This window comes from Kryptolebias marmoratus, linkage group LG7 (genome assembly GCF_001649575.2).
Source record: "Kryptolebias marmoratus isolate JLee-2015 linkage group LG7, ASM164957v2, whole genome shotgun sequence".
In the NCBI taxonomy this organism is placed as follows: Eukaryota; Metazoa; Chordata; class Actinopteri; order Cyprinodontiformes; family Rivulidae; genus Kryptolebias; species Kryptolebias marmoratus.
The window spans coordinates 15,228,381-15,243,404 of record NC_051436.1 but is presented as its reverse complement, the minus strand read 5'-3'; the positions used below and the strand labels follow the sequence as shown (position 1 = coordinate 15,243,404).

Below are 15,024 nucleotides of genomic sequence, written 5' to 3'. Positions count from 1 at the left end.
GACTTTAAAAATGTAGAACTCCATCTAGTGGTACATCGAGATTTTGTGCTTCACTTTTGCTCTTCGGAGATAGAAGACAGAGGAGCTGCGAGTTTCTGTCTTTAAGTCTCTGGGCCAAATAGTTCTGTTTCAGTTGTGAGGAGCCGTGTGACATCCTTAATATTATTTATTCAATAAAGTATAAGAAAAGCACCAACACTGGCAGACATATAAAACCACATTCTTTATTTACAAATAGATATTTTGCAGTGACTTCAAACATCCCATAAAAGATTGTCACACTCAAACTCTGATTTGTAGTCTCGAACTCGAACACAGTGAGCATCAAATACAAGCACATACTGAATCTGTACACATCGTCACCAAAATAGATCTCATTACAAAATATAGTGCTGAATATAAAGACTTGTGTAGCTCTGACGAGATTTCTCCTGCTTCATAAATCGACATGTGAAATTATTCTTAATCTCATGTATGAAAATACGGAGCTGCAAAAATAGACTCTGCAGTTTCTGTAGACATGGACTTCTGCATATTATTTACGCTTTTGCAGGTTCTACATTTCCAGCAGCAAATAGTTAGGGATTATTGGCTGATGACATGCTTAAAACAATGAAACTAGTGCTTCAGTCAGATTATCAGGCAAACGTCCTGATGTGCTTGAGGTCAGGTGACTGGCATAAAACAGAGAACCTGAGGATGTCAGAAGGAGCACAGAAAACTGAGGCTCTCAGCTTCAGTCTGCACGAAACTAACACAAACAGTCCTGATCTCTCTGCCGCCGCCTGAATGAGAAACAACCCTCGTGTGGCTGCCGACAGGTAAAGGGCTTTCTATCAAACGGCTTGACAAAAAGACGATCTGAACAACGTCAGAGCAGGTTAGGGCCCGTTCACAGTGACGATGACCCTGCAACAACGCAAAGACTTAACCAAAAAGTGGACAGTCTTAGCAGGGTCTTGATGAGGTCTTAAAGGGTGCATTGAGAACACAATGGGCTCCTCAGTATGTGTGAAAGGTCGCAGAGAGCGTAGCGGGGTCATCGTCCAGTGGGAAGGAGGCCTTATGGATAAAGAGCCACGTCTTTTTTTCGTTTTTTTGTCTTGGCTTTAACGTGGAGTCTGAAGCAACGTGGTGGCAAGAGCAGGACTCTAACTAAGGCGGACAGGGACTGTTTGTTTTTCCACCCAGTTCCTAGGTTCCAGTGCTAGACCAGGGCTGGTGTTAGAGCTGGTTCTTAAGTGGTTGTAGTTAAGAGCCATATTGTATTTCTGAACGGCTCCGCAAACAAGTCACACACAATGTTTCAGACTATATAAACACGAGGTAGTGACACACACATAAAACAAAAAAAGCTCTAAATGTTTCTAAATCATGGTCTGAACAGCGTTTCTGATTGTGATGGCAGCTCTGTGCAGTGCTCAGCCTGGAAGATGAGAGCTGTTACTCCACAGCTAATTTAACTTCTTCTTCTGGTTGAAGCAAAGTATTTTTCTCTTAAAATAAGCAGAGTGAAAGTGAAACTAGCTGCATACTTTTAAACATGGTGATTACAACATTTGGACTGGTTGTCGGTCTACATGAGTGGGTCTCTGGTCCGGCTAAAATACTGGCGCTGAGTTAGCACCGGTTTTATTTTTAATGCTAGAGCCAGGACTTAGAACAGGGGAACGAAAAGAGCTGGTGCTAAGCGAGCTCTGGCTCAGGTTTAGTACTGAAACCCAGTTGGTGGAAAAAGCCCCATACTGGTATTAGCTTTCAGGTACTGTGCCGGTGCATAAGAAGACTGGTGGTGACACAAAAGCAGCAACAGTGGAGCCTTTACACAAAGAATCTGGTCATAAATCCCTTTTTGTTCTTTATCTGTGACAGAGTTTCTATAAGAAAATGTCAAATTATTGTTAGAGGTTGCAGATCAGGAAAGTTGATCATTTTGAAATCTTAGTTAAACAAAACCCAGTAAAAACAGACAAGAAAAACAAAACAAACCAAAAAAAAATAGCAAAAGTAAAAAAAAAAGTATACTTCGATTTTACTGAGAGCTGAATACTAAGTCTCATGTATTCATCTCTGTAAACCAATCATGGAGTATTTTACTAGACATCGACAAATTCTCTACAGCTTTTAACGGTAATAACTGATCGAAGCACAAACAAATCAGCCAATGACAGAGGCTGCTGACAGAGAAGGAACATCCTCAGGTGGAGCTTACTTCATATTAGCAGTGAACTTGGTAAACTGGTGTAGCTCAAGCAGTTACTGACCATGGCGTCCATTTTAACTCAGATCAACTCCTAACAGGAAAAACAGAAAAACTAAAAAACAACAACAACAAAAAACCCACTCCATCCTGTCTGAGCACCTTAACTTACCCTACCATATCAGGAATATAACAGGATTTCTACACATTTCCTATTTCAAGGCTTCAGGCTGCATCCAGAATCAAATTATACTTTTTTTCAATCATTTTTTGGGTCCTTTTCTCTGTCCAAGCACAAACCTTTTCAGCACCTTGTTGGTACACATAAACTGGATCGCAGGGAATAATTTTGAGGGAAAAACTCCTGTTTTTATAACAAGTTTCTTGACCGCTGGATTGGATTAAACATGAGGTTCGTTTTAAAAAACGGTTCAAATCCAGAATAAAACAGAAAAAGCAGCATGTCATCTGGACCGTCCTGTGACTGAGGAGCTGCCTACATTCTGTAAAACCTAACGCCCATCGAAGACGTTTAAATTGCACATTTTTAAGCTTAACTTGGTTCACAGGGTTGGGTGGTTATATGTTTTATACAGTCTATAGAAACATCCAAAAATATCAATGCACTCTTTCAAATACTCTCCTGTAATCCCACCTGGAGTTACGTTTTGTTTCTCTTCTTCTGCTCTGCAGCTGCATTATTTCCCTGCAGTGACAGTTACTGTTTGGGTGGTGGTGGTAGGGGTGTGTGTGTGTGTGTGTGTGTGTGCTCCTTTACCAGCATTAACGTTGGTCAGACTATTACAACACTAAGCCTGCTCAGTGGAGACAGAGGGACACACAGTAGAAGAATGACAAACTTTCATCTGTGAAGATAAAGGAAATATAAAACCAACCAAAATGATAAAATACTACTTGTCCATTGCATGTTTAATCTAAGGTTAAATCTATATTAGAAACAATAGACAACATGACAGCATAACTCAAAGGCTTAACAATAATAAAAAATGAATAGAGCCAACAATTTTATTATCGTTAAACCATCTTCGAATTATACCAGGGTATACGGTATTACCCTCTGCATTAAAGACTTGTGATGCTTCTCTACATTATCAATGAACAGGCCATGGATGGGTAAGGGAGCGAGTCAGTTCCACCGTTAATACGGCAGAGTTGCTTCCTGTAGTTTTCCTCTTAAACAGCAGATGTCTCTACAGAAAAATAATAACTGCTCCAGAGCAGGAAGGGCATCAGAAGAAGAGTTTACAGGAAGCAGCTTCACTCCTGGTCAACAAACGTATTCCAGCCAGGACTGAATTCACAGCAAGCTTTTAAAGACGGCAATCAAAGCCTTTTCTGGATACCTCAGTATACCATATGAGCGTTTGACCACTCAACCCAAACTATAACTATGTCAAGCTTTTACATAATAAACATATGAAAAGCATCTTTTAAGAAAATCAGATTTGTATGTTTTAAAACATGGAATAAAGTCTGAAGACATAGTTTATGGAAAAAACTACGTTTCCTTTTTGTCCATACTTATTCAGACAAAATAAAAACTAATTTCATACTTTTTCCATTTGTTTTAAGACTGTGTAGGAACCCGGGTATAAATGTTCATACTGGGTAAATATATATTCCTAAAAGTTTGTTTTCTCTGTGAGGCTGCCATTTTAGTCCTGATAACACGAATCTTACCAGAGAAACAGAAGTTTAACATTTAAACACAAAGACCAATCAGCTTCCAGGACAGGTGAAGACTTTGAGGGGACTAACCACAGGTCTTTATGCCATGAACACAGCAGTGAAAGTGTTTGTAATCATCCTATCCAGTAATTTAACCATCATATGGTGCCACTTTCCAACTCAACAACAGAAACCCAACAAAAACCAGTCTGCACTGTTTTTTTTAAACCACACTGTCATTTTAAATAACACACAGATAAGATCAGGGACATGTGACATGTTTAAATAACAGTTTGGGGATGTTTACGGTAATGTGCCTGTAAGAAAATGAAGACTGAAACTTCTCTACTGGGCCAGAACTGTACTCAGTCTAAAGGAGAGACAACAGAGTTGGTTTTCTTCTCAGTTCAAAACTAGAGAGTGTGGAGTTCCAAGCTTTAAACTGCATGAGATGCAGAATCTCACTGCCCTCCCTCCTGAGGGTCATTAGGGTCTTCAATTGATTGGCTCAAAGAGACATGTTTTGGTCACATGCATCTCTTCTGTTGCCATTATCCACAACTGATCTCATTATAACATTAAACTAAGAACAAGTCAGCATCCGAGTCCACTGTGAACCACATCATCTGAACTATGAACCTGGAGGAAAATATCTAAATCAACAAGTTGCCAAATATAACAAGTTGAGGTTTTACTATTCAAACAAAGTTGGACCAAAATTCCCAGATTTGACAGTTTGAGCAAAACAGCTCAAGGTTACGTCCGTCTCTTAGCATCGTTAAAACAGTTCAATGTGTGAAACAACAATAAACACATTAGGAACAACCTTCAGCCAGGATCTCACTGAACTGCAGCTGTTGAAGAGTAGTTGGTGACTCAAACTTCTGAGAAAATAGATGAATTATCTGTTGCAGCCTCACTGAATAATGAATGTTTGCAGCGAAGCACCCAACAAGCCAGTTTTTGAAAATGGTCTATTTTTGTCTGCGTGGCTTTAAAACTGTATTCTAGGCCGTGCACATTATTTTTTTGCCCACTCCCATCTACATCGTGCCCACTTCTGCCCGTTTTTCACCCACGTTGACAGCTGCCACTATATTGATGATTTAATCTACTGAAGTACCCGTTAGAAATGAAGATAGGCAGACTTGGACCAGATTTTTTTTTTTTTTAATTAATTATTGTTTATGGTCAGCGTGGTTTAAAGACCTGCACATCTGGGGCTGTAGTATTGGATGTTTTTTATCAGAGGAGACTCCCTCTGCAGGTGTCAGAATACACCTCTAGTGCTCTAAAATCACAGAAACTAAACTGAGATTATTAATTATTTTGAGAGATACCTGAGGCACAGACTTTTTGAACATGTTCAAAATTCAAGCAACAAGCCTCTAAAACTCACACGAGGAACTGAGAACCCCCTCAAATGTTTCCAGACATTTTTAGACTCCCTTATGAACGTTGTTCACCAACTGCTCTCCAATAGTCGTCGCCGACAACCCTCCTGTCAGTGCGGCTGCTACGTGCAACAATAGAACCACACCACGTGACTGCAAGGGCCAGTTCACGCTCTCCACGCTCCGGTAAACACCGCTCTACGCTCAGCCATCCATCATGTGCCTTTTGGACTCAAAGCACGAAGCAGGAAAACCTGTTTGGTGAGAATAAAGAGCACAACAGCTTCACGATTACCTTCACACCGAAGGAGGTTTTTCAAATTCACCGTAATCCGCCACTTCCTGACATGGAAGGTGTAGTGGGGTCATCACCCTGTGTGAAGGAGGACTTTAGTCGTTTCGGGTCAGATATGGCAGCATTTTGTGTTTTTCCTCTTTAAGGAGATTCCCAGGATGTAAACCCTGAGGAACCTTTCAGGAAGTAAACTTGTTAACTTTAATTTCACGCTTGTAGTTTGTAGCAGACAGTCAAGGTCAGACAGCAAAGTAATTATGGACCATTTGACAAATCCTAAAATCTTGGTTCTGTGACTACTACATTATTAAAAGATCTTTGTGTCGATCTAGCGCCTTCCCTGGAGCTCTGAGCATTTGTTATAGAGAAACAAGTCAGAATCTGAAGACACAAAGCCTAGATTCTTTAGACAAGTGTCGGTTCTGTTGCAGAAACACGAGAGCACAATTAACTGTGAATCACTGAGACTTCTTTTACATGTGCACCTCAAAAGAAGACATTTTGGGCATTAAAAACAGGAACCATCCTCTAACCAAGTCCACCAACCACTTTCACCGACAGAATATTTAAAATACCACAAATGAAAATGAGATCAATTGCAAAGAAGCACAAACGTACCTTTTTTCATCCAAAACGCCAACATGTTCAAGAGTGATTTTCTGCTTCCTTCTTTTATCGTTTAAAATAATTTAAGAACAAATCTAACAAGTAAAAATTAATTTAACAATAAAAACAAACAAACAAAAAAACCCAAAGAGTTTTGGCTAATGATGAACTACCGTTTTAATGTCAAGAAAACCCAGGCAAAAAACGAAAACTTTTTAAGATCTCTACCTGAACTAAGTCTGGAGGTACAAATGGGTTTCAGAAAATTTCAGGTTCGTATCGACTGGTTTCAGTTCTGTAAACTGGAAACCAAACTCATACCGAAAATTTCAATCCCTATAACAATAATTATTGACTGTTTTGAAATAAAACTAAAAAAAAAAAAACACACATATTTGCTACCAAACAAATCTAAATCTAAACAATAAAACAATATAATCACAAACCATTTGGATATTTTGCCACGTTCTGCAGAACTTTTTGGACTTTTGGCCAATTCATTAAAGCAAAGCGTGTGTTCAGACACATTAACACACCAGACGTGTGTAAACTGCATCTCTAGACTTTTTTAAGAGGTTTGCATTTTCAGTTTACTGGTTATGTTAGTGCCTGTTTTTTCCTGGATAGACATTTTTAATCTAACTAACAGAACAAATTGATCAAATTATTAATCTTTTGACTAATTCAGTTGAGAGTTAAAAACACCTTGTTCAAAATTATGGTGTTAATATCTCACAGCCAAACTTCTACACGCTGCAGTTTCTTCTGTTGGGCATCCATTTTTGGCATACAAGTGCATTTTGGTTTTCAGTGGTTCCAGCCTTCTGAGTTTAGCCGGTGTTTCACGTGGCTGCGACGGATGGGGACAAAGCTGCACCTCAAAATTGCAAGAAAACACGCAAATTTTCTGGGCGTTTGCGACCGGAGAGCCGTGTCTCCAACCGTCACAGCCCGGTGAGATACTGGCTTTTGGTTTTAATAAACTAAAATAACTCTTTATGTAACAACAAATTGAAAACTCAAACTGAGTTTAAATCAGTGTCAGGAAGTTAGTGAATATATTAATAATAAAAGATAAATAATATGACTGAGTAACTTTTTTTTTCTTTCTTTTTTTTTTTTTTTTACAATCTTACTCCATACCTTATGTAACAAAAATCATCGGGGATGATCCAGGATAATTTATTATAAATCTATAATCTATAAAAATAGGATTTCAGCTGTGGTAGACCAGAAACGTCAGATTAAGTGGAAATAAAAAAAGTCCATGGCTCTGAGTTTTATCATCACAAGGATGTCCTTGGGTGGACTTTTCCTTCAGCGTTATGTCAACGCAACAAGAACCATGTCTCAGGAGGGAGGGGGAAGGGGGGGGTCGTTAACAGTTACATCAGATCTCATTTAGGCATATTAAGAGATGTGACCTGCTATGTGTTAGCCCACCCCCTGCCCCCCCATCTCTCTATTGCTTAACCAGTGGATCACTACGTGACAAAAGCCTGCGTGGAGGTATAAAATGGGGTTCAGGAGAGGCAAAGGGAGCTGGGGGATGGAGTGAGGGTACAGACAGGAGTGGGGAGGCCGTAAAAGGAGGGGTCTGTGAACGGGAAGAGGAAGATAAAAAAGAGGAGGACCCCCAGCAGGTAGGAGGAGAGAACCGTGAGGCGCTGGGGATGCTCCAGTGCTGTGCTGATGGCAGGGAAACCCATGTAGTTACAGAAGGAGTGACAGAGAACCGGACCCATCAGGTGACCTGGAACACAGATGAAGAGGAGTCACGCTCACTGACCAGCAGACACATGAAACATGTGCTCACGGACGCTCAAATCAAAAAATAGAGTGAAAAATATCATCCTTAAAAATAAAATACAACAGATGGACTCCAGTGGCTGAATGCTGAAACATTGGTTTGATCAGCCAGCCATTATGCACGTAATCACTGGAATCATGTCCACTTTCTACTGTCTCTTAAGTACTGAGGATACCTCAGGAATGGAGTGAAGATGTAGCATCTGAAACTAGTTAAACAGTCAGTTGAGATTTATGAACCAGTACAAGCATCAATCCACCACCTTGGACAAGAGTGATCTATCTGCAGTAAAGGTGGCAATAAAAAAAGAAAACAAAACCATGATGGGAGCTTCTTACCTGTCCTGATGAAGATGAAGGCAGTGTAGGCTCCAAATACTGCTGTGTAGGAGAACTGAAACACTAACGAGGCAAAAAGAAGAAGAAAGAATATTCATCAACACCTTTATGATCTTGATGTGTTGTGCAAAACACTATATAGAAGTGAGACATCACAAAGAGTGAAATCATGCTTTCTCTGCATGACTGTTTGATCATTCACAAGGTTTGTGTGTCAAAATAATATTATAGTTAAGATGTCTGCATTAGGAGTGGAACGATTCACAAAATTTCCACTTTGGTTTTGGCTTTAAGGTCAAAGTTTGTAGTTTGGTTCATTTTTTCCCCCATCTCCCATTTTTTTCTATTTTGTAAACACTCCAGAAATACTATTCATCAGTAACAGATAATCCACCCATTCCACTTTATATTTCTGTCAGGGACACGTCATGTACTTGTGTAAAAACTGAAGGATTGAAGCAGTGCGGTTAAGGCTGGGTGGGATTTTTCTCCAGTAAATGGAGAGATATTTGTTGTTTAATACACAAGTCTTGTTTAAAATGTGTTAAAAGTAGAAGTCCAGTTGCCCTTGTTTGTTGTTTTTTATTATTTGTAATTATTGTTGTATTATTATATTATGCAATGAAAAGAAAAACCTTTGGTCTGCTTCTAACACTGAATCGTAATGGTCCATTGTTTCTCTGTTTATTGTCTCTCTATGTTTTTATATTTTCTGTTTGTGTTTACAGTTTCTATCAGATAATTAAAAAAAAATAAATAAAAAAGTATGATCGATTTCAATCAGAGTTGACCACTTTCAATCAACTATCTCCCAAGACAGATGGTAGTGCAAAGTCTGAACAGGGCCTTAGAGACAAACATGGATGACTCTCACTTTTCTGCTTTTAAACTCAGACAAGACAGAGGTTGTGGGTTTTAAATCTGAGCATTTTAGGAACAAACTTTGCAGCCTTTCATTTCCTCTGGATGGCATTAACTTGGCATCCAGTTCTAATGGAAAGAACCTTGGTGTTAGTTTTGATCAGGATATGTTATTTATGCTATTTTACACTAAAATTAGAAACAGATTGTCTCAAAATGATGCAGAGAAACTGGTCCATTCATGTATCACGTCTAGGCTGGACTATTGTAATTCTTTATTATCTGGGTGTCAAAAAAACTCTTTTAAAAGTCTTCATTTGATCCAAAATGCTGCTGCCTGAGTTCTGATGAGAGTTGGGAGGAGAGATCATATTTCTCCAGTTTTAAGACTTTCCTTTTTGATAAATCCTACAGCTCAGGTCGTCAAACAGACACCACAAACCAGCACACTGTTACCACCTTTTGAACTTGGACATAAAACTGCATGTGTGAGTTACTGCTGGAGAGCTGTCCAGAACCTGGTACATAAGAAGACATGTGAGGTGGCAGAGCTCTAATAGCTTCACTCATGCAGACAAACCCCATGTGGAAGCCTTAAAAAGAGCTGAACTCTGACCTGCTGAGAGGAGGATCCCTGACAACGTCCCCTGTCTGAACCTCAGAAGTTCTATGATGTGGTGAAAGTGAGCTGGAACAGAAAACACCAAGAAATATAGAGACAAATCGTTTTAATATGGACAATAAACATGTCAGCCAAAGATGTTCTGTCTGTGACAAGATAATAAATCATTTAATAAAAGGATTTACACTTGATATTTATAAAAACAACAGGATATATAGTTTGTGGTATGGGTATGGTAAATTTCAACCTCAATTATGAAAAAGTTGGAACGTGTAAAATGTGAATAATAACACAATACAATGATTTGCAAATCTACACAGTAAACATCAAATGCTAAAACTAAGAAATTGCACCACTTTTAAAAAATAGAAAGTCATTTTGAATTTGATGGCAGCAACACATCTTTTTAAAGTTGTTCCAGATCCATGTTTCCCTCTGTAAAGCATCCCCTCATCTTTAACCACCAGTCTGTAAACATCTAGGAGGAGAGCAGCTGCTGGAGGTTTTAGAGGGAATGTTGTCCCATTCTGGTCTGATGGAGGATTCTAACTTCAACAGTCCTGGCCATTTGTTGACAAAGTTTTCAATTCATGATGCATCAAATGTTTTTAGTTGGTGGGAGGTCTGGACTGCATGCAGGTCAGTTCAGGACCTAAACTCTTCTACTACAAAGCCACGCTGCTGTAACGGATGCACTGCCTTGCTGAAATATGCAATGCCTTTCCTGAAAAAGATACTGTCTAGAAAGGAAGCATATGTTTTACTAAACACTGTGTCTTCTTTTCTGCATTGATGAAGCCTTTCCAGATGCGTAAGCTGCCCATGCCGGAGGCACTAATGCATCCCCATACCATTAGAGAGGCAGGCTTTGAACTGTGTGCTGATAACAGGTCGGATGGTCCCTCTCCTCTTAAGAACAGCTCTCTGGAAGTGACTTTTAAACTGTTGTTTTAAAACTGTCTGCGTTCCAGGCCTCCATAGTTGAAGCAGTTTCATGGAATTACATCTGTACATCAGACCAAAAGCGGCAAAGTTTGTGCAGCACTCTGAAACCCATTCCGGTGTATTGCAAGTACTGTGCAGAAACAATTTTGTGCTGCACTTGCTGTGGTCAAAGTTGAATTTGGTTGAACTTTGGCCACGGTGCGCAGAGATGTACACTCATGCAGCCATTAGTCATGCCACACCACTCCAGGCTGAGCCAAAAATACCCTGAAGTGGCCCAAAGTCCATCGGGTCCATCAACACATAATAACAGGAGGAGGTGAGGAAGCTTTGCCTATCTCTTTTCATGTCAGTGAGTGTGTCACAATCAAACAAAGCTCCTTCACCTGCCTGAATTTTCCACACACTCTCTGGATTTTTCTCATCCTTTGGACACACACGCACACAGGTGCTGCAGTTTCACCTTTTTCCTCTGACAGATTCACAGATTCAAGTTTTAACCTCTAAACTGCCCAAACTATAGCTTACTTGGTTTATTGATATCTGTCTGCTGCTTCCGGAGTTCCACATGTTAACCAAGGTCTGCCAAACTACGTCTTCAGCCTGATAGATGGGTTAAACTACAGGTTTGGGGATTATCGCTACGACAGGCACCAGCCACCTTAAGGGGCTTTTCAGATTATAATGCAGCATGCAATGAGCTCGTCACTAAACCCTGCAGTGAGCTCAGTGTTTCCACAGCAGGCTGCCATGAAGTTCAGTGCAAATAAGGCAAACTTTTCAAAATGATGAGTAGACAAGCAGAGTGATGCTGTCTGCTAGAATACTGCATCTGTATGGCTTAAAAACTACAAAAAGTGAGAAAAATTGATGCAGCACAGCATTAGCGTGTGTTTCTGTGTCTATTACATAAAAAATGGGCAAAGCTTCCCCATCTCCTCCTGTTATTAATACATGTTAATGGACCCGATAGATCAGTTCTCACTAATGTTTGTTTCACCAAATCTTCCCCACAAAAATACATTTCCTTAAACATTTATGTAAATACGTATTTTCACTTGTAATATGTATGTAGAGTATTTTATTGTCTTTTAATCATGTAGCAACTCAAGTAAAAACTAAGCAGTTTTAGTAACTGTTAAAATATATTCACACAAAGATTGTTCACAACATTACAAATTTATACATAGATCTGAAACAAGACGGTAGAAAAATAAAAATACAAAGCTTGAAGTTAAGATGCTGAAAGCTTTACTCACCCACTCCAAAGAAAAGAGGGCAGGTGAAGATGGCAGTGGAAGGTCCAGCACAGGGCACCAACATGGGCAGCATACAGGCCCTGAAGACCAGCTCCTCTGTTAGTGGTGCCACCACCTGATTCCTCAACCAGCGCATGTCGCTGAGGCACAACATCCAGAAACATGGGTCTTTACACAAACACAGGTGCAAAATATGTCACTTCCTTTGTTCGTGTGTTTACCTCCTACAAGAGAGCTACACATGCAGTCCAGGATCAAATGTAATGGTCAACGTAAAAGACATTAAGTTGAACCAACATTTAGACTATGTTTACAACAGCTTTAAAATTCTCCATGGCATAGAAAAAACCAAGGCCTCCTTCACAGTGGAAGACAGATTATTAGAATATGTGTCTTTTGGACCGCATCAGGATCCAGATACATACTAGAAGATTGCACCTCACTAACATGATGTTACCACCACAAGTATTACATCTGTGCTAGGTTGTTTCCATGTTTCCATGTTATAATGGTGGTCATAGCCGAGGCTTAAGGCTAGCATGGTCAGTCCGGCTTTAAATTTTGGATGACCAAGAGATGTCAGTGCACACAAGTCAAAAACCACGAGGCACGTTCAGAAAACAGTTCCCCAAAATGGTGCAAAGACCAATCTGTGTTGTAGCCGTTTCTGACCCTACATAAATCACTAATTGAGCCAGCTGAGTCCCACATAGATGGGAGCTTTCAGAAATTAAGTGAATTTCACGGAGCCAATAGAGGTGTGGAGCAGAGCTTAACTGAGTTGACTTGGTGCATTATACATCAAATATGTGACAGATGTCTCCCTGATAGAGTTTTCAAAACATCATGAATTAACAAATTTTATTTGAACTAAATGCAAAGTTTCTGTGCATCACCATTAATCTTCTCCTTGGTAATGAATCTGTTTATTGTTGTTTAGGCTTTTATATCCTGTGACTGGGTGGTCACACAGACCGTATGTCATTACTACATCACATTATTAAACTGCAAAGACAGCTTACCTTTTCACACGTCAACTGTTACAGTTCTGCTACTACCTCGCTTCGTGGCACAAAGGTGCAACAACGGCAGGCTGTCTTCAACCCCCATGCCGACTAAGTCCATTCAGAAATCACACCAAGGTGCCAAAAAGGCACCTACGTCTTGGCTTGAAATATTTTATAAAAGTGCAAATGACTGCCATCATGCTTCCCCCATGTTCCAGCCATGAACACAATATAATGTCAACCCACTGATAAACCACAACCTTTCTACAGAGGTTTTGTGCATGCTCAAACCCCTCCATGACCACTCACGCTCTATCATATAATACACCTCTGCAGAGACTATCTACGCTCTGGCTGTTTTTTAATGTCATCATCCAATGTGAAGTGGACCTGAGGCAAAATCCACTTTAGACTTACCAATGGCCACTCGAATCCCATCTGTGAAGCTCCAGGGACAATCTATGGCCAACTGCATGAGTGGGCCCAGAAAAAGGACCTACAGCACAGAACCAAACACAGTTTAGACGTTTAGACAGAAGCTCTGTTATTACCATTAAGCTTTGCAACCATAATAAAGGTTGTATTATTGAACTACAGCCTCATTATAAGACGAATCATGAATAAACACAAACAAATGTAATACTTTTTTAAGTGTTAAATATCACTCTGCCCTACAATAAAGAATAGTGGACCCTATATTTACTTTATAATGACAAAAGTTAAATCCCCAAAAAAACAAAACATTAAAAAAGAGAAACACACAGGTAGACCAAGGGAGATCCTCAACCAGTCAGGACAGGAAACTGAAAGCAGTATAAATGAAAACAGGATTTCCATCTAGAAAAGTCATACATAAACCACCATAAGCCTCAATCACAACCTACCGTAAGTGCTCCTACGGTAGGGGTTGAACGACTACATATTTTTTAAGGTCGACTACATCATGATAATAGTCGAGTCGATGTCGACTAGTCGCGGTGACGTCATAGTGACGTAAGCGCAAAAACTCTTCACAACTACTTGGAGGCTTTATTAGCTATTTTCACGGCAAATATTGACCCCTAGCTAGGTTCGAAAAACTGTAGCAAATCTCTAAATCCTTCTCCGTGGACAGCAGCTAGTGGTCTCATGTCTTTGACAATGAAATTCACAAGCAAATTTGTGATTTGCTGCCGCCGGTGTCCTGTCACAGCTGGGCGTTTCATGAATGAAGTTACTGACAACTGACTGGATCGAGCCGGTTGTTCAGGAGCTAGCATTAGCGGATGCCTTTTCAAATGACTGTGCATCGCGGTCGTACTTTTGTTGTACTTCAGCACAGCTTTGCAGATTTTGCATGTTACGGTAGTTAAACCAGAAGAGTCATCTTTAGTGAAATATTTCCACACTGTTGACGAATTTCTACCTGTTTGACAAGATGCAGGCTTGTCCTCGATCTGTTTTGAAGACGCCATTTTGTAGCCAGTGTTCTGTCAGATCTGCTGTCAGACTGTCATACACTTCTGACAGCTGATCTGATGACACTTCTAAGCACGAAGTGTCATTCTTAGCACGAACTCACGGCTATATATATGTCAGACAAGTATACACTGTCATTACCAACTACAGGCTTTTATTTAATCAGCAGCTGTCATTACCACAGATCTTTATTTAATCAGCAACATAACATCATAATGTATTAGTTAGATCGTCGTGACAAAGACACTCGCGAGCCGGCTAAGTGACATCCTTAGCGGGAAGGGGGCGAGTTTTAGACGGCTCGTATTTTGTAGTTGACTGCAGCTGCAACTCCATCTCCTTTTAAAAACACTGTAAAACCACAAATATGCATCCATCTACATATCATTTAAACTAATGTATTAACTTATTTTTCTTGTGTCTTGTGACGTATACTGTGCTGTCAGATCAGCACAGGCTGTCACCACCGGCAATCACATGACTGCGACTAGTCGACATGAAATGTAAAAACTCGCGAGACGTCCTAGAGTCGACTAGTCG

At 40.0% G+C, this 15,024-nt stretch overlaps 1 protein-coding gene and 1 long non-coding RNA gene across 2 annotated transcripts in view; one reads left to right on the top strand and one right to left on the bottom strand.

Annotated features, from left to right (window-relative positions):
• Positions 1-204: 204 nt before the first annotated feature.
• The window catches only part of rce1a (Ras converting CAAX endopeptidase 1a), a 23,381-nt gene continuing 8,561 nt past the window's right edge, over positions 205-15,024 (bottom strand). Inside the window, exons 4-8 of the mRNA XM_017426996.3 lie at positions 13,444-13,522; positions 12,020-12,187; positions 9,810-9,881; positions 8,333-8,395; positions 205-7,937 (exon numbers count right to left, since the gene is read on the bottom strand). Coding sequence (XP_017282485.1) covers positions 7,708-7,937; positions 8,333-8,395; positions 9,810-9,881; positions 12,020-12,187; positions 13,444-13,522 — 612 coding nt within the window. The 3' untranslated portion in view covers positions 205-7,707. The remainder of the gene's footprint in view (positions 7,938-8,332; positions 8,396-9,809; positions 9,882-12,019; positions 12,188-13,443; positions 13,523-15,024) is intronic.
• Positions 13,496-15,024, top strand: part of LOC119617188 — a 2,945-nt gene continuing 1,416 nt past the window's right edge. The window contains exon 1 of the long non-coding RNA XR_005233405.1: positions 13,496-13,957. This is a non-coding gene — a long non-coding RNA (uncharacterized LOC119617188). The remainder of the gene's footprint in view (positions 13,958-15,024) is intronic.